The 25,868-nt window shown below is 50.6% G+C and overlaps 1 protein-coding gene across 1 annotated transcript in view; it reads left to right on the top strand.

Annotated features, from left to right (window-relative positions):
- Positions 1 to 25,868, top strand: part of ATP1A3 (ATPase Na+/K+ transporting subunit alpha 3) — a 410,340-nt gene that overhangs the window by 222,788 nt on the left and 161,684 nt on the right. The window contains 3 exon segments of the mRNA XM_085615596.1: positions 19,222 to 19,490; positions 21,980 to 22,178; positions 24,441 to 24,550. Coding sequence (XP_085471722.1) covers positions 19,222 to 19,490; positions 21,980 to 22,178; positions 24,441 to 24,550 — 578 coding nt within the window.

A 25,868-nucleotide genomic window follows, 5' to 3' on the forward strand; every position in this document is an offset into this window, starting at 1 on the left:
CTCACCTTCTGAAGCATCCGTGGGGACAGGGCCCAGGAGCAAGTGGGAGCTCGTCCACACCGGTAACTCCCGATTAACTAGACGAAGATATGAGCCGGGGGGCGCAGATGGATAGCAGGGAGGGGGGACGGCTGTCAGTCATCTCCTGGAATGTCAGAGGCCTAGGCGACCCGAGAAAAAGGCGACAGATACTGGGAGCGATAGACAGACTCAACGTTAATGTAGCACTCCTGCAGGAAACCCACATGGACCCACTCCGTAGAGGCGGCTTTGCTACACGTTGGAAGGCACACTCGGTCTTCGCAGCATACTCATCCTATGCTCGAGGTACCGCAATACTGATAAAAAGGAGTGTCCCCTATGCTCCACTGGGGGATGCATCGGACAAAGAGGGACGATACTGCGTCACCTGGGGGAGAATGGGTGCAGATACCATCACCATTGCATGCTCCTATGGCCCGAACTGCGATGACCCGAGTAGTTTCATTGCCCTCTGGAACAAGATCAGGGAGGTGGGCTCGACACATCTCATATGGGGAGGAGACTTCAATGCGGTCCTAGATCCCACTCTTGACAGGTCTAACCCTTCCCCGCACCACTACACCAACACACATAGGTACTTACGTGACATCTGTGATAATCAGGAGATGGTAGATACATGGCGACACTTTCACCCGACCGATAGGGAGGGTACACATTGGAACATGGCTCATGCCACCTGGTCCCGCCTGGACTACATATTGGTGTCTCGGGGGCTGGCCCCTTCCATGGCTGCCGCACAACATGTTAGCCGCACTTTTTCCGATCACTCACCGGTGCTGTCTAGATTCCGACTGCCGGACATACTGGGAGGGCCCCCTTCCTGGCGTCTTCCCCCCAACGCGCTGCTGGATGATCTATTCCGCCTTGAAATACGACAAGACATCGAAGATTTTATATCCCATAACAAGGGATCTGTAGAGCGGGTAGCCACACTGTGGGAGGCATTGAAAGTTACGATCCGCGGCAGTTGCATATCCAAGGGCTCGGGCGTCTTGCGGGTTTTACGCAACACGTTACACACATTGGAAAACACACTCCGCACACTAGAAACCCAGCCGGACTTTCCCACGGACTACGTGGCTCAGGCCCGATATCGAGAAGCGCTGTCAGAATATACTACCACTGCAGACAGGGAGGTGAATTTTCGGGGAAAACATTCCAGGGCTAGAGCTTATGGAGAGGGGGAACGCCCCGGGAGTTTCCTGGCGGGAGTCATTCGTCCCCGACGCGGCTCCAATTTCGTCCTGGAGTTGGAGGGAGACGGTCAGCAGCCATTAAGAGATACACACTCAATTTTAGGCGCTTTTGTCAGCCACTACTCCGCACTATATGCTACTACCAGAACGGGACTCCTAGACATGGATGATTATCTGAGGGAGATCACTCTAGGGTGGCTTCCGGACAGACATAGAGAATTCCTGGCAGAACCCATAAGTCAAGACGAAATAAGGGATGCTATTAACCAGATGGCTCCTGGGAAGGCCCCTGGACTAGACGGGCTGCCTATGGACTTCTATAAGGCTTACGCGGATATCCTTATACCGGTGCTCCGTGAGGTGTACCTTGAGGCCCATGAGTCGGGAATCCTTCCCCCATCCATGCAGGAAGCCCTAATCATTTCCCTGCTGAAACCCGGTAAACCGCCCGGGAGTTGTGACTCATACCGGCCTCTGTCCCTAATCAACTGTGATGCTAAAATCCTATCCAAAGTCCTGGCCAATCGCCTGCAGCTGCTGATGGGGGGGCTGGTGCTGTCGGACCAGGCTAGATTCATCCCGGGCAGAGCCACCTCATACAATCTGCGCACGCTCTTCTCCATATTACAAAATGTGGACCCCGGCTTGCCAATGGTGGCGGTGTTTTTAGACGCCACTAAAGCCTTCGATTCATTAGAATGGGACTACCTCCTATGCATACTATGGAACATGGGAATGCCGATAGGCTTCACACAGTGGATACATACACTTTACAGTCAACCAGTTGCCCGGGTTGGAGTAAATGGTCGGATATCGGACGCATTTGCAATATCCAGGGGCACACGTCAGGGGTGCCCCTTATCACCATTACTGTTCGCCTTAGCGATAGAACCACTGGCGGCCAGACTCCGACAGCACCACAGGGAGAAGGCCCTACGCTGCCTACAGCGAGAGGTACTCGTTTCCTTATATGCAGACGACATCACGCTATATGTACGTGATCCCTGCGATAACCTAAACCCCCTGCTGCGAGAGTTCATCCGGTTCGCCGGAATGTCAGGAATTCATATCAATTGGGGAAAATCCACTATCTTCCCGCTTACGACAGCGGCCCAACCATTCACCCTCGATTATCCTCTGAAATGGTGCGCAGAAGAGGTCCGATATTTGGGCATAGAGCTCACTAGAGATCGGGACGAGCTAATAAGGATGAATTATGGCCGTGCACTTGACCATATCCAAAGCTGCGTGACCAGATGGATCACATTGCCACTCTCGTTCGCCGGACGCGCGTCCCTCATCAAGATGGTGATCCAGCCTAAACTCCTATATCTCTTTCTCAACATTCCATACTACCCAGGGAGGCCCTTCTTCAAAATGCTGCGTTCGGAACTCATCAGATTGGTCTGGGGGAGAAAACAACCAAGATTGCGCTGGGAGGTCTTGACTCGCCCATTCGCGCACGGCGGCTTTGACCTACCGGAACTCGAACTGTACTACTATAGTGCCCAAGCACACTATATACATTATTGGATCCGCCCCGCGCCCTTTCTGCCGCAGGTAGCAGTGGAGCATTGGTTGGCAGACCCGATTCCGCTGGAGGGGGCCTTATTTAGCGCACCCGTGACCCAAGTAGCGAGCGCTACAACGGTCTCTAGCACAGTCATGGCGTGGCGTCGCATCGCGGAAAAAACTAATACAGCCTTACCATACTCTCCGCTGCTTCCATTGTCGTACCATCCCGACATGCCTCCACTGCAGGAACGAATATTCAAAATCTTCCTAAACAAACTCAACATCAAAACGTGGGGAGACCTATACCATGATGGTCGGTTTAGATCGCAGGCACACATGTTCGCTGACCTTACACCCACACCTATGGATACATTTATATATATACGACTTCGGAGCGGGATTAGAGCACTAACAGCGGAGTATCCGGCCGAGCCACCCACACTGGCCCCTCTACATCAGCTGCTCAAAGCCACTACCCCTGCGCATGCGGTTTCGCACCTCTATCACTTAACACACGCTAGTCCGGAGCCGGAACATTGCAGGGCGCGCAGTGGCTGGGAGGGAGAACTGGGGGACCCCATCGCAGACGACATCTGGGAGTTCTGCTGCACACAAACCGAACAAATATCTTCCAGCTGCAGGTTCAGGGTCATTCACTACAAGTTTCTGCATAGACTCTATCAGACACCAGCCCGCATGCATAGGTTCGGCCTTCGGGAGGATGACCATTGCTGGCGCTGTCATGCACCCGCGGCAGATTTCTTACATGTGGCGTGGGGGTGCCGGGAGGTGACTGAATACTGGGGCCTGGTATATTCGGGCATATCAGAGATGATAAATACACCACTGTCACCATCTCCGGTGCAGGCGTTACTGGGCTACACAAAAACTATTAGAAAGTCTGAACGCAGCTTCGCCACAATCGCATTTCTTATGGCAAAGAGACTGATAGCTTGCAGATGGGGCAGGGGAAGAGCCCCGAAATTCAAGGACTGGGTCAGTAACATGGTGAAATGTCAGGAGACGTTGCTCCTATACGCGGAATTGCTGCCCGCGGCCTCTCGACCGTTGGACATATGGAGCCCTCTCACGACATACCTGCTCTCACACCCCATAACATAACACACCATTCAAGGTTCTACTGAACAGGTCATGAGACACCGCACCCAATGGACCCACCCTGTATACACGATAGCCTTAGAAGACGGGATCGGGCAGATACAGCTGCACCAATACATACATATAGGGAGGCCTCCAGCGGTGACGGCTTAGTGATACAGCTTCCACGCTGCGGGGACTCGGGCAGGGGGAATACCAGGAGTTGGAGATGGGAGGGGGTGCCTCATTGAATCCATACGCCACTGGGGGATACGCATTGAAGGGGGAGATAATAAGATACTGTGACATGAGACGGGGTGGGGTGGCCATCAATATTTGTTGCCCGGCGGGGTATGACCAAGTCAGTGATTAAGAAGCCGGACGGCCTTCATTCGTTTAATCGTTATACGTTTTGTTAAACACATTGACGCGGCCGGCCCCTTGCGGGTTGTGGATGAACCGCTGTGTACAACATTACATTTCATTCTCCTGTCACGCTGCCGGCCCCCGAGGTTGTAGGCATAAGCTGTGTACTGTGACTAAATGTTGAATAAAGATTGTTTAAAACCAAAAAAAAAAAAAAAAAAGAAAAAAAAAAAAAAAAAAGAGCACCTCAATCTCACAGCGTCCTCTGCTCTCCAGCACTGAGACCCACACACAGCTCCGCCAGTGCACCTCAATCTCACAGCGTCCTCCGCTCCTTAGCACTGAGACCCACACACAGCTCCACAAGTGCACCTCACTCTCACAGCATCCTCTGCTCTCCAGCACTGAGACCCACTCACAGCTCCGCTACCGCACCTCAATCTCACAGCGTCCTCTGCTCTCCAGCACTGAGACCCACACACAGCTCCGCCAGAGCACCTCAATCTCAGAGCATCCCCTGCTCTCACCCAAGGAGACCCACACTCAGCTCCACCAGTGCACCTCAATCTCACAGCGTCCTGTGCTCTCCAGCACTGAGACCCACACACAGCTTCACCAGTGCACCTCAGTCTCACAGCGTCCTCCGCACCTTAGCACTGAGACCCACACACAGCTCCACAAGTGCACCTCAATCTCACAGCGTCCTCTGCTCTCCAGCACTGGGACCCACACACAGCTCCGCCGGTGCACATCAATCTCACAGCGTCCTCTGTTCTCCAGCACTGACACTCTCACTCAGCTCCGCAAGTGCACCTCAATCTCACAGCGTCCTCTGCTCTCCAGCACTGAGACCCACACACAGCTCCGCTAGAGCACCTCAATCTCACAGCATCCTCTGCTCTCCAGCACTGGGACCCACACACAGCTCCCCCAGTGCACCTCAGTCTCACAGCGTCCTCCGCTCCTTAGCACTGAGACCCACACACAGCTCCGCTAGTGCACCTCAATCTCACAGTATCCTCTGCTCTCACCCAATGAGACCCACACACAGCTCCACCAGTGCACCTCAGTCTCACAGCGTCCTCCGCTCCTTAGCACTGAGACCCACACACAGCTCCACAAGTGCACCTCAATCTCACAGCGTCCTCTGCTCTCCAGCACTGGGACCCACACACAGCTCCACCAGTGCACCTCAGTCTCACAGCGTCCTCCGCTCCTTAGCACTGAGACCCACACACAGCTCCACAAGTGCACCTCAATCTCACAGCGTCCTCTGCTCTCCAGCACTAAGACCCACTCACAGCTCCACCAGTGCACCTCAATCTCACAGCGTCCTCTGCTCTCCAGCACTGAGACCCACACACAGCTCCGCCAGTGCACCTCAATCTCACAGCGTCCTGTGCTCTCCAGCAGTGAGACCCACACACAGCTCCACCAGTGCACCTCAATCTCACAGCGTCCTCTGCTCTCCAGCACTGAGACCCACACACAGCTCCGCCAGTGCACCTCAATCTCACAGCGTCCTGTGCTCTCCAGCAGTGAGACCCACACACAGCTCCACCAGTGCACCTCAATCTCACAGCGTCCTCCGCTCCTTAGCACTGAGACCCACACACAGCTCCACCAGTGCACCTCAATCTCACAGCGTCCTCTGCTCTCCAGCACTGATACACACACACAGCTCCGCCAGTGCACCTTAATCACACAGCGTCCTCTGCACTCCAGCACTGAGACCCACACACAGCTCCGCCAGTGCCCCTCAATCTCACAGCGTCCTCTGCTCTCCAGCACTGAGACCCACTCACAGCTCCGCTACTGCACCTCAATCTCACAGCGTCCTCTGCTCTCCAGCACTGAGACCCACACACAGCTCCGCCAGTGCTCCTCAGTCCCACAGCGTCCTCTGCTCTCCAGCACTGAGACCCACACACAGCTCCACCATTGCACCTCAGTGTCACAGCGTCCTCTGCTCTCCAGCACTGAGACCCACTCACAGCTCCGCTACTGCACCTCAATCTCACAGCGTCCTCTGCTCTCCAGCACTGAGACCCACACTCGGCTCCACCAGTGTCCCTCAACTTCACAGCGTCCTCTGCTCTCCAGCACTGGGACCCACACACAGCTCTGCCAGTGCACCTCAATCTCACAGCATCCTCTGCTCTCACCCAATGAGACCCCCACACAGCTCCGCCTGTGCACCTCAATCTCACAGCATCCTCTGCTCTCACCCAGTGAGACCCCCACTCAGCTCCACCATTGCACCTCAGTCCCACAGCGTCCTCTGCTCTCCAGCACTGAGACTCACTTGCAGCTCCGCTAGTGCACCTCAATCTCACAGCCCCCTCTGCTCTCCTGCACTGAGACCCAATCACAGCTCCGCCAGTGCACCTCAATCTCAAAGCGTCCTGTGCTCTCCAGCACTGAGACCCACACGCAGCTCCGCCAGAGCACCTCAATCTCACAGCGTCCTCTGCTCTCTAGCACTGAGACCCACTCGCAGCTCCGCCAGAGCACCTCAATCTCTGAGCGCCCTCCGCACTTACACTCACACGCAGCTCCACTAGTGCATCTCAATCTCACAGCGTCCTCTGCTCTCCAGCACTGAGACCCACACACAGCTCTGCCGGTGCACCTCAATCTCACAGCGTCCTCTGCTCTCCAGCACTGAGACCCACTCGCAGCTCTGCCAGTGCACCTCAATCTCACAGCGTCCTCTGCTCTCCAGCACTGAGACCCACACACAGCTCCACCAGTGCACCTCAATCTCACAGCGTCATCTGCTCTCCAGCACTGGGACTCACACACAGCTCCGCCAGTGCACCTCAATCTCACAGCTTCCTCTGTTCTCCAGCACTGAGACCCACACACAGCTCCACCAGTGCACCTCAGTCTCACAGCGTCCTCCGCACCTTAGCACTGAGACCCACACACAGCTCCACAAGTGCACCTCAATCTCACAGCGTCCTCTGCTCTCCAGCACTGGGACCCACACACAGCTCCGCCGGTGCACCTCAATCTCACAGTGTTCTCTGCTCTCCAGCACTGGGACCCACACACAGCTCCGCCAGTGCACCTCAATCTCACAGCGTCCTCCGCTCTCCAGCACTGAGACTCACATACAGCTCCACCGGTGCACCTCAATCTCACAGCCCCCATCTGCTCTCACTCAATGAGACCCACACGCAGCTCCGCCAGTGCACCTCAATCTCACAGCGCCCTCTGCTCTCACTCACTGAGACCCACTCGCAGCTCCGCCAGTGCACCTCAATCTCACAGCGTCCTCTGCTCTCCAGCTCTGATACCCGCACACAGCTCCGCCAGTGCACCTCAATCTCACAGCGTCCTCTGCTCTCCAGCACTGAGACTCACAGACAGCTCCGCCTGTGCTCCTCAATCTCACAGCGACCTCTGCTCTCCAGCACTGAGACCCACACGCAGCTCCGCCAGTGCACCTCAATCTCACAGTGTCCTCTGATCTCCAGCTCTGAGACCCACACACAGCTCCGCCAGTGCACCTCAATCTCACAGCATCCTCTGCTCTCCAGCACTGAGACCCACACGCAGCTCCGCCAGTGCACCTCAATCTCACAGTGTCCTCTGATCTCCAGCTCTGAGACCCACACACAGCTCCGCCAGTGCACCTCAATCTCACAGCGTCCTCCGCTGTCCAGCACTGAGACTCACATACAGCTCCACCGGTGCACCTCAATCTCACAGCGCCCTCTGCTCTCCAGCACTATGACTCACACACAGCTCCGCCTGTGCACCTCAATCTCACAGTGACCTCCCCTCCTTAGCACTGTGAGCCACACACAGCTCTCCCAGTGCACCTCAATCCGAGCATATTCTGCTGTGTCACGAATGCCCTCACCCCCTTCCTCGGAGCGAGAGGTATCGCAGTGCATTGCAGTCGAGTTCATAAATTCCCCAATCAATCTAAGCCACAGAAGTAAACAGGTTTTTGTGACGAGTCTCTGGCTCGTCACTGATGACGTGACTCTAGAGGTAACCCTTATTTAAAGAAAATGCAAGTGTCACAAAAACTAGCAAAAACTACAATAAGGTTAGGAAATAAAACAACTTAAAAAGTCCTATGAAGTTGTTAAAAACAAAACAACAAAAACTGGTTTAGACATATTAGCTCGTGCTACAAGATTGAAGGCAATTCAACAGTATCGGCAATCCTTGGTGGTAATAGAGCACATCTGGCAAAATATGTAAAAAAAAATAATGAAAAGATATGCTTACGAAATGAAAAATCACAAAATAATAAAAATGGGCTAAAGTAGCTGAAGACACTTTACAATGCAGATTTACAGATGCGTCACTTTCCCTGTGCCACCCTTAGAAACCCTTGCGCCACTATGGATGCACCGGGGCAGATTTACAAGCCCCTTGCGCCTCTTTTACGCCCCTGTTGCGTCACTTTTGTGACGCAGCGGCGGCGCAAAACCAGCGCCATGCTGCGGGGTATTTACAACGTGACCCATTTGGGAGATGCGTCACGTTGTAAAGCCCTGCGTCAGAAGTAGGCGTTCTTGCGCAGGGGGGGCCTTCCGATGCAGGAACGCCTCTTAAAAGTGGCTGAGTGAAATCTACAACATTTCACTCAGTCACTTTTGAGCCCATGCTGCGTCAAAACCCTACGCCTGCTTGAAGCAGGCGTAAGGATTGACACAGCATTGTGAAGATAGGGCACCCCAGAGCCTTGCTGGAGCTACGTCGCACTTGCGACGCAACTCCAGCAATGCGCTGCCTTTACGGCACAGATGCGTCACGCATCTGTCCGTTTTTTGCCCCATGGTACGCCGCATTGTAAGTGCGGCGCATCCATGGTGGTGGAGCTGTGACGCACAATAACTGGCGCATCCCTGCTGATATGCAGGGATGCGCCAGTTATTGTAAATCTGCCCCACCGTATTTACAATACGGCGCACCATGGCGCAAGGATTGACAGATGCGTCAGAATTTCTGACGCATCTGTTGATGCAAAAGTCACGCATTGCTGGAGTGGTGTCACAAGCACGACGCAACTCCAGCAATGCAGGGGGAGGCCTATCATCATTGTGCTGCGTCACTCCTTATGCCTGCAGGCGCAAGAATTTGACGCAGTGTCGTCCTAGAAGTGGCGCAGTGAAATCTTGTAGATTTCACTGCGTCACTTCTACGAGGCTTTTTGCGTTGGAACGCCCACCCTGCATACATTATACCTGACGCAGGTATAATGTGACGCAGGGCTTTACAACGTGACGCATCTCCCTAGATGCGTCACGTTGTAAATGGGCCGCATTTTTACGCTGCTGCTGCGTCACGAAAAGTGACGCAACAGCGGCGCAAAAGTGACGCAAGGGGCTTGTAAATCTGCCCCCTTAAGTTTAATTTCAGTTCTAATGTATGGTTCTCGGCCAATGAGAGGAACGGGCCACACTGACGCACCTGCTGAGGGGGTGTTGAAGGCTCAAGGATGCATCTCAGGTGTTTATCGAGCAGTTACCAGTTCAGGAGACAGGGCTGGTCCTGGAGACAGCACGGTGCTGGGTCCTGTGCATGAAAACAGGATAAAATGTGTATTTATAAAGTGCACGTTCACCCAGGGGTATCTTGGTGCTGAATAACAAACGTTTGTTGTTGCCCAACTCCATGGCTCTCATTTTATAGACCTTAGAAGGATGAAAAGCTGAGTGGATGCACTGGGTTTTGAACCTGTGACCGTGAACTCAAACACAGGGCCCTTTAGTGGTCGCATTAGTCCACTGAGCCACTGGACCTGGCTTCACTACTCCGGAGAGCAGAGAGGGCTTCATTTGTTCTCAAGTTTCTATCTTCGCGCAAAGTGATAATTCAGACCGCTCCAGGCCACCAAGTAGATATAAGAATGGCGTGGAAGAGCCCGAAGTGGCATTTTTAATGTATATTAAATTAATAAACACTTTTGTACTCATCTCAAAATTAGGCAGACATTCCCACCATGTGACCGACTGTCATTAGAATTAATAGCCGGTGCGGAGCACCGCAAACACCGGCTCAAATTAGGCACCCACGCCCTCCCGGTTCATCCTTCTGCCCAGAGAAGCTGAGGGAAGGGATTAGACTTTTCACCTGCCTTTCTTCTTTCGGTTACTAACACAAGCTGACCCTCTGAGGCTCAGAAGGCCCTGCGAGGTTGTAACCTTTTGATGTGGTCACCTCTTCAAACTTACTTTCAGTTGAAGGATTCCTGGGACACTCAACAGCCTCTGATCTTCCTGCAGCCCTTCTGCTCCGCCATGCCTTCCTTTTGCAATCTGTGTCCTCCCTCCTGCGGAACACTCTGTGTGAAGGTGACATCTTCCATGGGCATTGCCAGAGGCCTCTTCCCCTGGCGTTCCATTGCTGGACAGGATGTAAGGGGATAAACAAACCTTTACAGGCTGATGCGTTTTGTACTCGACTTCCTGTCTTACATTTTTGCTCGGGCATCCTGGATTCAGGGAGAGCTTCCTCCGGGCATACCTCCCATAGTCCCTCTTCCTCTCCATCCATCCATCCATCCATCCATCCATCCATCCATCCATCCATCCATCCATCCATCCATCCATCCACCCATCCACCCATCCACCCATCCATCCATCCATCCACCCATCCATCCATCCATCCATCCATCCAGCCACCCATCCATCCATCCATCCAGCCACCCATCCATCCATCCATCCATCCATCCATCCATCCATCCATCCATCCATCCAAGTTTATAGAGTGCAACAGCTACTCATTGAGTGTCCTGGTGCTGTCTGTAAGACTGATTGACTTGGAATTAAAACACGAGTCCTAGGAGCCATGTTTTGAGAAGGCGCTTGAAGGGCTGAGCATCCACCGTGGCACGGAGCTGCTGCGGGAGGGCGTTCCAATCCCTAGCAGCCAGATACGAACAGGAGCTGCCGCCCCACTTTTTCCTTCTGAATTTTGGAATCACCACCAGCAAGGCCCTGGAGGAACGGAGAGATCTCCCGCGGTTGGTTAGGGGTGTTTCTTATAGACAGGCACTGAGGGCCAGAGTGATACAAAAGCTCTGTGCGTCAAGACTAATCCTTTCAACCTCACCCGTTCCTTAACAGGACAGGACACCGGTGCAGTTCTTCCAGGAGGGGGTGATGTGGGCCCTTCTAGAGGGCCCCAACAGGAGCCGGAGCTGCGGTGTTCTGCACCAGCTGTACCCTCTTCCAGAGACAGGCTGCCAAGCCCCACAAAGAGAATTGGCCGTGAGGGGATCAGGGATGGATCACTGGTGTCTGCAGTGGTAGAGGGAGAAGGTAGAGAAGCCTTTTTATACTCAACAGTAGTCCGAAACAGGTGCCTACTACACTGGCCCCCTGGGGCGAGGGTGGCAGAGTTATTCATCCCCAGATTGCGAGCCACCGTGGCAGGGGCCACTGGAGATGGGACACCATTAGGCCAGATGCCCTAATCCCAGCTGGCAAATGGAATTATCCCAGTTGGGAGGTGGACTCCCGAAGAGCACAATGTTGCTTCTGCTGGCATTGCAGGCCTTGACATGGCTCAACGCATTAGGGGCCTTTTTATATAGGGAGAGGAGCGGTTGTGTATCATCGGCATATGAAACTCTTTGTATGCCGCACGATCCTACCAGGGTCGCCAGCGGGACTCATACAAACATTGAATAGCTTGGGACTCAATGCAGACCCTTGGGGGTATCTGAAAACCCAGGGGTTTCGGTTCCGACGTAAATGGAGCCATCCATATGGATTGATGTCTGCCTGCCAAGAAAGAGCCGGACCAGGCCAACGTAGGGCCACAAACACCTACGTCACCTAGACGCTGCAGAAGTATAGGGTGCAAGACAGTGTCGACAGCTGCGGACAGTTGAGGAAGAATCGGGGACCTGCTTGCCCTTATCCGCTGCAAGCTCAAAGGTGTCGGCAATCTCCAACAGAGGGGTCTCGGTGCTAAAGCCAGGGCGAAAGCCAGACTGGGAGGGGTGTACTTATTCTGCTCTGAGAAAGCAGAGAGTTGCCCGTTAATAAGCTGCTCTGATATCTTGGCAAAGGCCGGCAGCAAAGAGATTGGCCAGAAGTTGGACAGATTGAATTTGTCAGCTGATGGGTTTTTAAAGAGGGGAATTAAATTGGCCTGTTTCCAAAAGCTAGGAACTGTAGACGTCAGGATGGACAGGTTTGACAGCCGAGTTAGAGTGCGGTTGATTGCAGCTCTGTTGGAAATGAGGATGTGAGGGGGACATGGGTCACCAGGGGACCCAGTATTGCATGTACTGAGGGCCGGGGCAGGTTCCTCCAGAGAGATGGGAGCGAACTCCTGCAAGGAGGGGCGCTAGGTGTAGACGAAACCTCCTGCAGCGCCATGGGCCCACTGGTGCCCATGGAGTCTGGGGACGCAGAATGTAAGGCATCTGCTATTGTTTTCATTTTTGTAACTAAGACTTCTGGAAGTTGTGTACACAGCTTGAGCGAGGATGTTAATGGCTGAAATAGGGGTCTCTCATGTGTGCATTTTTGACAGTTTTAAATAGCTCAACCGGTTTGTTGTGGGAGGTATATATTCGAGCTGTGAAAAAATCTTATTGAGCTTTCTTAATTGTTTGATGGTATTTATTTAAGGCATTCTTGTGAATTCATTTATCCTTGGGGAGGTAATGACGCCACTAACTTTTTTCAAGTCTCTTGCATTGTTGGTGCAGCTCTTTGAGCACCTCGTTAAACCAGGGCGTTGATTGTCGTTTGGCCACGGAGGTGGCTGCACTAGGTTTAATGGGTGCAATGGTATCGGCCGTCTGTGCAAGCCGTTAACATCAATGGGGTCTCACTGTATCCCTCGCAACCTGGGTTAATAGTTATAAAGCCTCAAGTGGTTCCGTTGTCTTAAGTACCACTGGGTACTGGTTCAGAACTTGATTATTTCTTTCACAATCAATAGTGATTTTGTACTAGACTTTTATAAATGTACTACAACTAAGTAAGTTTTTATCAAAAATATATATTTATTAACTTATTTGTTCCGTTTTTCTATTTTTCTTACCAATTGTGTAAATAATTTTATACAAAATGGGGGCTGTCTCACAAACAAAACACAATAACAAATACACAGACAATTCAATGGGTGACTGTGGTGACATATAGTGGAAATGGGTGACCTTTCAAATTCAAACAATAAACAAGACAATAACAGAAATTCTCCATACTTTTCAGGTCTTTCACTTTAGCTAGTCCTACTTCTTAAATTAATTGCTATAGTAAGCCAGGACATGAGATGGTTGGACGTCGACGTTTCGGCCCTGTATATATATATATGTGTTTGTAGATACATCAAGTAGGGTCTTCTTCAGGACAAAAGAAGGAAATGCGACAGCCTATTCAAAGGAAAATGAAATTCCTATTAGTATGGTGTGGAATAAAGAGTACAATGTGTGAGCCGCCATACTCTTGGGGTACTTCCCCTTGGTGGTTGGGAATTCACAAGATTAAATCTATTAACTCCTCCGAGCCCAGAAGAAGTTCTTTATTCAAGGATCATCTGCAAAATGGTGAGAGAGCCAGTTACTATCTGCATCCCTACATGTGCATAGCTACTACTCCATGTAGTTTCTGCATCCGTTGTATGTACTTACCAATCAACCAGCTGTTCAAACTTTAGCTGTGTACATGTAATGAGAGGGAAAGACTAAGTGTTCTCCTCTCACTATGGTAAAACAAGTCCACACATGGACTCCCAAAGATGACCACTCAATGTAAGGTTGTAGAAACTCACCCCTCTGGATGTGCTCGTCCGCCTCCAGGGGGTAGTGGGTTCAATGTATTAGTAGTATTCATCGTCACGTCGTGTCCCAGCAATCCATTTAAGCAGGGAACACCAGCCACAGCTCACTTGACCGCGAGTTGGTGAGAGACACTCGAGAATACAGGCAAGGAGAATATGACTGTTGTTGTGATGCGGGTAGGCAGGAGCATACAGTTTTGCACCGCTGAGCACTTAGATTCTTGAATTAATTTTATGTTCATGTTGCCTCCAGTATTTAAGGAGGCTTGGGAAGCAAGCACTGATGGACTTTGGCATCAACACATGACGATCTCTAAGGACTGAATACTTCTAATACTTGATTCTGCTCCCTGAAGATTTTTGTGTAAAAGTGCCACCGTTAAAAGTGCGTTTGCATATAACAGCAATGTCACCCGCTCTTTTGCCCACTCTGTCACAGTGTAATATGGAATATATGGCCAAGATGGCAATCGGCGCTGAACTATCGGGCATCCATGTTTCAGTGAGGAAGAATATATTGACCATGTCCTCACTCAGCATGTCATGTATGTGCTGGGCGTTTTTGTGCAGTGATCTTGTATTGCAGAGTAGAGCTTGTATCCTGATCCCATTAGTAGGTCTTTTGGAACAACAAGAAGGTGGAAGTGTGTCTTTGAAAGACCTAACTGTGCCGGGTAGGGCGATGGTGCAGTGGTGACAGAGGGGGGACAGGGTCAGCCTGGTGACTCAGACCTGCCTGGACAAGGTGGCTTCTGCTTTAAGGAGCGAAGTTCAGAAAGGGTGAAGAAAGGCTCTGACCATTCTTGGAGAAATGGGCAGCATGGCTGATGTTGAGGGCAGACCGGCGCAGGCGGGCTTGCCTTAGGTGTGTCTGTGGCGTGCCTTCAGTAAGTCCACACAGCTGCCCGCTATAAATGGAGTGCAAAGCAAACAGAACAAGATGATGGATGGAGTGCTGAAACTAGACAAACACTCAAACCCAGTCAAGAGATGTGGGTTTAATCCATCGTTCTGTTGCTCACTATGCCACCCCAGTTCGGACCCAGCCATATGCAAATCACTCTTGACCCTGCTTCTCATAGGAACAGTCGAGCTTGAACTGCCAGGCCAGGTCCTCCCTGAACCGGAAACAAGCCTCCTGGGACTGGTTTCGGGCTATCACCCCTCATCAGCCCGGCTAGCTTGAATCCAGTGGCACAGCGAGCAAGAGACCTACGTCTGGACATACCCGTCCCACTTTGGGCAAAAAGTGCTGCAGCAACAAATGATGGACGGAATACTGAATAAATCAAACTTTCATCTCCAGTCAAGAGATCTGGGTTAAATCCATTGTTCTTTTGCTAACCACGCCACCCCAGTTTGGACCCAGCCATATGCAAATCAGTTACTCTTGACCCTGCTCCACATGGGAACAGTCCAGCCCGAACTGCCAAGCCAGGCACTCCCTCAACTGGAAACAAGCATCCTGGGACCGGTTTCGGGGTTTCACCCCATATCAGCCAGGATAGCTTCAATCCAGTGGCACAGCAAGCAAGGGATACGCTGCCAATTTAGGGCGGGCATAGCAAACATAACAAGATGATGGACGGAGCGCTGCAACTTTTCAAACACTCACCCCTATTCAATAGATACAGGTTAAATTAATTCTTATTTTGCTCACTATGTTCACCATACCACTGGAGTTAAGCTAGCCTGGCTGATGAGGGGTGATACCCCAAAACTTTGTTTCCGGTCCAGGGAGGACCTGCAGGCAGTTCGGGCTGGACTGTTCCCATAAGTCACCTCTGTTGCCCCCCACTAGTGAGCCAGTCCCCCTTTGTTGCAGGACTCATCCCCGGGCCTTTCCACAGATCTACTGATGTCACTGTAAAAACCCTGACAAATCTTCGAAGGGGACAAATAACCTCAGTGACATCACCGAATCTGGGGTTATTTCACCACCTGCCAAGGCCCGCTAGGTACTGGACTTGCTTGCCTTAAAAGACTCTGCGGACAAACCTCTGGCAATGGTACAATGTATATAAAACAAACCTATTCCAAGATTCGGGCTGAAACATTGATGTGGGTACAAGATCACCAGGATGCCAACCTACAGACATGCCATAGAGAGTGATGTATCAATCCCCCTCAAGCACCCTCCCATAGGTTGGTGGGTTTCTAAGGCCTCTCTGTCTGTGGCTAGGATGGTTCCTATTCCCACCGCCATCAGCCCAGGTCAGTCCAGCAGGCAGGCGTGTATCAATGGTGCAGGCTTGCAGCTCCCAAGTGTCACACAGCCAGCGTGGTCCAGCCCATATCTGCCACTGAGGCTTCTTTATCCAACACCATCTGCAAACCAGGACCCAGAGCACAAGTGGAGTACATGATTGACCAGACATAAGTGACATGGGTGCATAGCAGATCATTTTTGAGCACCTGTGGACGAGACATAAGTGAGATGGGTACCGGTGCTCAGTAGTGATCTGCTATGCACCCATCTCACTTGTGTCTCATCCACCGGTGCTCAGTAGTGATCTGCTATGCACCCATGACAATGTGTTTCTTTCACAGGTGCTCAGTAGTGATCTGCTATGCACCCATGACACTTATGTTTCCTTCACAGGTGCTCAGTAGTGATCTGCTATGCACCCATGCCACTTATGTTTCCTTCACAGGTGCTCAGTAGTGATCTGCTGTGCACCCATGACACTTATGTTTCCTTCACAGGTGCTCAGTAGTGATCTGATGTGCACCCATGACACTTATATTTTCTTCACAGGTGGTCAGTACTGATCTGCTATGCACCCATGACACTTATGTTTCCTTAACAGGTGCTCAGTAGTGATCTGCTATGCACCCATGATACTTATGTTTCCTTCACAGGTGCTCAGTAGTGATCTGCTATGCACCCATGCCACTTATGTTTCCTTCACAGGTGCTCAGTAGTGATCTGCTGTGCACCCATGACACTTATGTTTCCTTCACAGGTGCTCAGTAGTGATCTGCTGTGCACCCATGACACTTATATTTTCTTCACAGGTGGTCAGTACTGATCTGCTATGCACCCATGACACTTATGTTTCCTTCACAGGTGCTCAGTAGTGATATGCTATGCACCCATGATACTTATGTTTCCTTCACAGGTGCTCAATAGTGATCTGCTATGCACCCATGACACTTATGTTTCCTTCACAGGTGCTCAATATTGATCTGCTGTGCACCCATGACACTTATGTTTCCTTCACAGGTGCTCAGTAGTGATCTGCTATGCACCCATGACACTTATGTTTCCTTCACAGGTGCTCAGTAGTGATCTGCTATGCACCCATGACACTTATGTTTCCTTCACAGGTGCTCAATGGTGATCTGGCATGCACCCATGATACTTATGTTTCCTTCACAGGTGCGCAATAGTGATCTGCTATGCACCCATGATACTTATGTTTCCTTCACAGGTGCTCAGTAGTGATCTGCTATGCACCCATGACACTTATGTTTCCTTCACAGGTGCTCAGTAGTGATCTGCTATGCACCCATGACACTTATGTTTCCTTCACAGGTGCTCAATGGTGATCTGCTATGCACCCATCTCACATCTGTCTCATTCATCGCCCTCAATAGTGATCTGCTATGCACCCATCTCACGTCTGTCTCATTCATCGCCCTCAATAGTGATATGCTATGCACCCATCTCACGTCTGTCTCATTCATCGACCTCAATAGTGATCTGCCATGCACCCATCTCATGCCTGTCTCATTCATCGGGGCTCAATAGTGATCTGCTATGCACCCATTTCATGCCTGTCTCATCCACCGGTGCTCAATAGTGATCTGCTATGCACCCATCTCATATCTGTCTCATTCATCGCCCTCAATAGTGATCTGCTATGCACCCATCTCACGTCTGTCTCATTCATCGCCCTCAATAGTGATATGCTATGCACCCATCTCACGTCTGTCTCATTCATCGACCTCAATAGTGATGTGCTATGCACCCATCTCACGCCTGTCTCATTCATCGGGGCTCAATAGTGATCTGCTATGCACCCATCTCATGCCTGTCTCATCCACCGGTGCTCAATAGTGATCTGCTATGCACCCATCTCACGTCTGTCTCATTCATCGCCCTCAATAGTGATATGCTATGCACCCATCTCACGTCTGTCTCATTCATCGACCTCAATAGTGATCTGCTATGCACCCATCTCACGTCTGTCTCATTCATCGGGGCTCAATAGTGATCTGCTATGCACCCATCTCATGCCTGTCTCATCCACCGGTGCTCAATAGTGATCTGCTATGCACCCATCTCACGTCTGTCTCATTCATCGCCCTCAATAGTGATATGCTATGCACCCATCTCACGTCTGTCTCATTCATCGACCTCAATAGTGATCTGCTATGCACCCATCTCACGTCTGTCTCATTCATCGGGGCTCAATAGTGATCTGCTATGCACCCATCTCATGCCTGTCTCATCCACCGGTGCTCAGTAGTGATCTGCTGTGCACCCATGACACTTATGTTTCCTTCACAGGTGCTCAGTACTGATCTGCTATGCAGCCATGACACATGTTTCCTTCACAGGTGCCAGTAGGGATCTGCTATGCACCCATCTCACTTCTGTCTCGTCCGCCTGTGCTCAGTAGCATGTACTTTTGCAGTTTATCTCGCCTATCGCTGGCTCGTCTGCACTCATTGCCGTTGCATCTATCGGCTCATCTAATCCACACGTGGCCTGGTTGCCCGATTAGTGTCTGGCTTTTCACCTTAACTTCCATCATCTGCAGCCTGTTCCTCATTGCTCGTGGATGCCTCAGCTTACAGCTTAGCTTTGTTTTAGCTGCTCTGTCAGCACTTGTGAAGGTCTGGCTTCCTAGTTTTTCTCACAATAGTGGGTCCATCTTTGATCAATAATGTCTCAGTTTATATCTTATCTCACCCCGAAGTGATCAATCTCTGCTCATTGTTGTTTCATTTGAAGCTTACCTTATTTATGAAATTATGACTGATGTGTCTAAATGCATTAACATCTCTTTCAGCACCAGGATGACCAGTCGTGAGTAACAGACCTTTTAAAAATAATAATAGACAGCACTTTCTAGCTTATTCCTCTAATACGTGGACTACCTGCACTCATTTGCAGCTCTAATCCCTTAATATGGTCCTTCTACACTCAGGAACATCTGGCTTTGCGCCTTGTCCCTCCTTTTATCTATCTGCACTCACTGATATCTCATTTTGTCTTCATGTGCAGGGACAGCGCGTGGTGTGGTGATCGCCACAGGTGACCGTACTGTGATGGGTCGCATCGCCACGCTAGCGTCTGGGCTGGAAGTGGGCAAGACGCCCATTGCCAAGGAGATTGAACACTTCATCCACCTGATCACGGGCGTGGCCGTCTTCTTGGGGGTCTCCTTCTTCGTACTCTCCCTCATTCTGGGCTACTCCTGGTTGGAGGCCGTCATATTCCTCATCGGCATCATAGTGGCTAACGTGCCTGAGGGGCTGCTCGCCACAGTCACGGTACGTCACCTTACACCATACACAGGATTAATTTTGTGTGCAAGGGTCAGTGAGCTTGAGGGTCCCCAGTTACAAGCCCAAGTAGAATACATAGCTACACTCCCCATGGACCAAGACTGAGGGGTGTGAGTGACTGTTCTCTCCTTCAACTGCTCCAGAAGCTGCAATCCACCCACTCTTCCAAGACCACATTAACCTGAAGGGTTGTCCTAGTGGTGACGGGGTCCCTGATTCGCTGTGGGTTTGGGGTATTGGCCCCGGCAACTCCCCCTCTCATGCTGTGACTCTTATGTTATCGACCCCCAAAACCCACTCCTTTCTGCAGACGCATTCAACATTTCTCAGCTACCCTCTTCTACATCCCACCACTACTTCTCCCCAAACTCAACAATTGTAGATGGTTTGTGGTGGTCAGAAGGACCATGTGCACAGACTCCACCTTGGCACCCACACAAAGTGCACCCCACTCTCTCCATTCTGATCACTGGTCTCCAGGGATGTCAGGTGCAGCCACCTCAATCCGTGCTTTACACCTCCCCCTGTCCATCAACATCCTGTTCTATGTGAAACACTATAGAGAGCTTCTAGCCTAGATCACCCCAGACTGCATGAAGATATTACACTCCTAGCACAGGGAACTACAGCGTTGAGTGAACGAACACAACTTGCATCAGAGGTGAAGGCATGGCCAACATCGTACAGCCTTCCATCATAAACAGTGCGGCTATCACTCACACAACCCCCCTAATTCAGAGCTAAGAACCCGTCCCTAAATCAACCTCACCCCAGGCACTCACACCACCACTGGGTCTTTTCATGAAATCCCTTAGGGTCTCACGTCTTACTCCAACATCTTAAAACCAAGTGTTTAACAGTGGTGCGTGTTTGTCAGCTCTTCACCTAGATATGAATCCCCCCATCTCAACAACAAGCCTGTATCCCCCCATCCAAGAACCTACTCACACCAATGTGAAGAGCCTCAGTCACCCCATCCAGTGGCGCCTCAGACCCAAACTGCATGGCTTGCTTCCTTGTCTTGGACTGTTTGCACCCCCTCATCTTCCTCATCATGGCCCCGCCCTCCCACAGAATGGACCCAGAACAGATTGCACAACCTAGAGACCTACACAGTGCTTCGTTCAAGCCGGGGGCTGGGGGGGCACCAGGACTCTTTTTTGGGGACTGGAACTTATTTTCAATCGTTAGACTTTGACCCAGAACAAGAGAGAGAAATGTAGCACAGGGGGAAAGAAGAAGATGAAACAACTGTGGCAAGGGGTGAAAGCAGGGATGAAAAGGAACCTATGAGCATGCGCTATAGGGGCAGGGAGATGATACTAATAGATGAAAGCAGCATGACCGCCCAGCCCCCAGTGTCTACACCAGAACCCCGAGAAGTGTCCTTTGGATACCTAGGCTGATACCCAGCCTTCGGTGACACAGCAACAGGAGGTGTTCTGGTCAATGGCAATCGCCTTCTTTGTGAAATTAAGAGAAACTGGCTCTGGATAGCCACTTCTTATCCAGATCTTGTGGAGAGAGCCGGATGGGAAACCAGGCAAGTGAAAAGATGTGTTTCCTTGAAGAGTAATAACCCCCCCCCCCCACCCCCCCCCCCCCACTGATCACAACAGTGCGCATCTTTTTATTGCAGGTCTACAAAAGACTTTAGGGATGCAAACTCCTCTACAGCATGTCTACTAAAGACACAAGGGAGGCGAACACCAAATGTTACATACATACATACATACATACATACATGCATACACACACACACATACATACATGCATGCTTACATACATACATACATGCATACCTACAAACATACATATATACATACACACACACATACATACATGCATACATGCATCCATACATACATACATACATACAGACATACATACATACATACATACATACATACATACATGCATACAAACATACTGATTGGACCAAACGCACTTGGACCCCAGATGCTGTCCCGAAAAGAGCTGTGCTATCTTCTCAGGCAGTCAAGCCAGTCTTTCAATCCTCGATGAGACTCTGGCCTGAATGTGGAAGACTTCCATTCCTCAGGCAAATGTGAAATGCCTTGAGGTCTCAAAGGCATCCCTCCAAGGGCTGCTGCGAGGACAAGCAAGTCAGACGGGCCTTAACCCAGGAAGCAACCATTCCATGCTGCGGCTTCGCAGAAAGCCCCTTCCTGTAAATCTCCAATCTCCCCCCGTCTGGTGAGGGTACAATAATAGGCACCTTTAGTATGGGCGGGTGTAGTTTGGGTGTATCTTCAGTCTAGTAGAATGCTAGGGACAACAACCAAACGTTGTTGAACATTGCCCACTGGTCACAAACTCAAGGCTACTTGGCTGAAAGCCACAGCCTGCTTAAATGCTTAAAATGGGAGGGGGTGTAACAATGAACACATATGGGGGCCCTTTGTTGAGCGGAGTCATTCTTTCGCTCTTCAACTCTCTCTCTCCTTTTCCAGGTCTGTCTAACCCTGACTGCCAAGCGAATGGCCCGCAAGAACTGTCTGGTGAAGAACCTGGAAGCGGTGGAGACCCTGGGCTCTACCTCCACCATCTGCTCGGACAAGACCGGCACCCTCACCCAGAACCGCATGACGGTGGCGCACATGTGGTTTGACAACCAGATCCTCGAGGCCGACACTACGGAGGATCAGTCCGGTAAGCCCTGGCCACTAGCAATACCCCCCTCAGACATGGGGTGCAACAGGCTTCAAAAGAATCACCAGACACCACATAGAATGAAGGACATCAGAAGAGAGGACCATGAGGCACAGGACAGATGGGGCTCTGAATGAACAGAGGGACTCATAGGCACAGGGTAGAGGGAAGGCCAGCTGAAGAGAGGGACATCAGACACAGGATAGATACAGGATAGAAGGAAGGCCAGCTGAAGAGAGGAACATCAGACACAGGATAGATACAGGATAGAAGGAAGGCCAGCTAAAGAGAGGGACATCAGACACAGGATAGATACAGGATAGAAGGAAGGCCAGCTGAAGAGAGGAACATCAGACACAGGATAGATACAGGATAGAAGGAAGGCCAGCTAAAGAGAGGAACATCAGACACAGGATAGATACAGGATAGAAGGAAGGCCAGCTGAAGAGAGGAACATCAGACACAGGATAGAAGGAAGGCCAGCTGAAGAGAGGGACATCAGACACAGGATAGATACAGGATAGAAGGAAGGCCAGCTGAAGAGAGGAACATCAGACACAGGATAGATACAGGATAGAAGGAAGGCCAGCTGAAGAGAGGAACATCAGACACAGGATAGATACAGGATAGAAGGAAGACCAGCTGAAGAGAGGAACATCAGACACAGGATAGATACAGGATAGAGGGAAGGCCAGCTGAAGAGAGGAACATCAGACACAGGATAGATACAGGATAGAAGGAAGGCCAGCTGAAGAGAGGAACATCAGTCACAGGATAGATACAGGATAGAGGGAAGGCCAGCTGAAGAGAGGAACATCAGACACAGGATAGATACAGGATAGAAGGAAGACCAGCTGAAGAGAGGAACATCAGACACAGGATAGATACAGGATAGAAGGAAGACCAGCTGAAGAGAGGAACATCAGACACAGGATAGATACAGGATAGAAGGAAGGCCAGCTGAAGAGAGGAATATCAGACACAGGATAGATACAGGATAGAAGGAAGGCCAGCTGAAGAGAGGAACATCAGACACAGGATAGATACAGGATAGAATGAAGGCCAGCTGAAGAGAGGGACATCAGACACAGGATAGAAGGAAGGCCAGCTGAAGAGAGGGGCATCTGACACAGGATAGAATGAAGGCCAGCTGAGGAGAGGAACATCAGACAAAGGATAGAAGGAAGGCCAGCTGAAGAGAGGGACATCAGACACAGGATAGAAGGAAGGCCAGCTGATGAGAGGGACATCAGACACAGGATAGAAGGAAGGTCAGCTGAAGAGAGGGACATCAGACACAGAATAGAAGGAAGGTCATCAGAAGAGAGGGACATCAGACACAGGATAGAAGGAAGGATAGCTGAAGAGAGGGACATCCGACAAAGGATACAAGGAAGGACAGCTGAAGAGAGGGACATCAAACACAGGATAAAAGGAAGGCCAGCTGAAGAGATGGACATCAGACACAGGACAGAAGGAAGGACAGCTGAAGAGATGGACATCAGACACAGGACAGAAGGAAGGCCACCTGAATAGAGGAACATCAGAAACAGGATATAAGGAAGGCCAGCTAAAGAGAGGAACATCAGAAACAGGATATAAGGAAGGCCAGCTAAAGAGAGGGACATCAGACACAGGATAGAAGGAAGGACAGCTGAAGAGAGGGACATCAGACCCAGGATAAAAGGAAGGTGAGCTGAAGAGAGAAACTTAAGATACGGGACAGAAGGAAGGACAGAGGGTAAACCAGATAAAGAGAGAGATAACAGACACTGGATTGAAGGACGGGCTGATGAAGAGAGGGGCACCAGGCAGAGGTTCAGGATAAAAGCATCAGACACACCATAGAAGAGTATAAAACCTAGCATAGAGGAAAGACTAGCTGAAGAGAGGGATAATCAGACGCAGGATGGAAGGAAGGCCAGCTGAAGAAAGAAACCTCAGAAACAAGACAGAACGAAAGCCAGCTGAAGAGGGATATCAGACATAGGGCAGAAAGAAGCCCAGCTCAAGAGGGGGACATCATACAGAGGATAGAAGGAAGGGCAGTGGAAGACTGGGGCGCGAGGAACCACCAGAGAATATGATCGAAAGAAGGCCAGCTGAAGAGATAGACCGTCACAGACAGGATAGAAGAGAGTCCATGTAAGGACAGGATAATCAGAGGATAAAAGGAAGGCTGCTGTAAGAGATGGAAGTGAGCTGGAGAGTGACAGTGTAGGAGGGTGCCTAGCTGATGTCTCTGCTCCTCTGTTTACACAGGTGCTTCTTTTGATAAGAGTTCGGCCACCTGGGCGGCACTGTCCCGCATCGCTGGCCTCTGCAACCGAGCTGTCTTCAAAGCCTTCAACGAGGACATCCCTGTGATGAAGGTACCAGCCCCCACTTTCAGGTGGGGGGCATTTGGGGGAGCTGGCGGGCAAGCGAGGGCGCAACTGTGGATTTTTGCTGTTCTCCCTTGTTGTTCCCAAAATAGCTGATTTAGAAATAGACAGTCTCACATGTCCCCTACTTGTTGGTCCTGTTCTTGTTCCACTGCAGATCTCAAGCATATGCTGTTTGATTGCCCTCCTATTTCCAAATTCTGGCACCTAGTTTGGACGCAGATACAAAAAATATTCCAACTTCAAACTCCCTTCTCCCCTTTGCAAGTTTTTCTAGGTTCCCTTTCACCGTCACTCCCGCAATCTCCTTCCCATTATCTATTACTAGATCTCCTAGTGGCTGTGGCTTTTCATATCATTACTTCTAATTGGAAGCAAGCTGCAAATGTCTCCTATCAATCTTGGTGGAATGCAGTTTGTTTCCATCATCGCCTAGATACCAGTTACGTATCTCCCGTTTCCCTAGCAATTAAACGTGATCTGCTTTGGCTCCCCCTGGTATCCTATCTCTCCTCCTCTGCCCCAACACACGCCTCTCCAGGCCTGGACACAGTTGAGGTGCGTAAACCACCATGACTGCCTTGTTTCTTTAATGCCTCTCTGCCATGATATTGCGTTCTACTATATTATATGGTATTTTCATTTATATAGTTGCTTCTGCTTATGTAATTCACATGCTTATTATTTTTGTTTTTAATGAGAGTTTTTATTGAATTGTTTATTCTTTGTATATGCTTTTCATGATGATTATACCCTGTTCCCCTCCCCCTTTCCTTCCCCTCCTATTTCCTCAATAAACTCAAACTTAAAAAAAAAAGAAATAGACAGTCTCTTTTAGAGTTCACCCGATTTAATTTCTGCCACTCCGTGTGGACTCTGGAAATGTACCCCAGAAGGCAAGTACATTGTAAGTGCCCACATCTTATGTGCAGCTTATGTGGGTGTGTGGGGGCTGCTTCTCACCATGTTACAAGTCGCATACTCAAAATGTTGTGAAAGTCCGACGCCTTTTGCACTGTGGACTTTCCTGGTACTAACTCTGGCACCCTCGATCAGACAGCTGACAGCTTGGCAGACTCAGCACCACCCCTGGTGGACGCGATGGTGGAATAAACTATAATTAATAGGGTGCTGTGTCTTCTTCAGTTCCTAATGCTGAATTTTCTGAGGGTTTTTTGGTGGATTGTCCATCACTGGCAGCCTCTACATTTGTCCTCTAGACATTTATAACAGGAGATCATCAGTCTCAGTCAGTCTGCTAACTGAACAAACACTGAGCGGCCTCTAGCTTCACCCGTGCTAACTA

This window comes from Triturus cristatus, chromosome 7 (genome assembly GCF_964204655.1).
Source record: "Triturus cristatus chromosome 7, aTriCri1.1, whole genome shotgun sequence".
Taxonomy (NCBI): domain Eukaryota; kingdom Metazoa; phylum Chordata; class Amphibia; order Caudata; family Salamandridae; genus Triturus; species Triturus cristatus.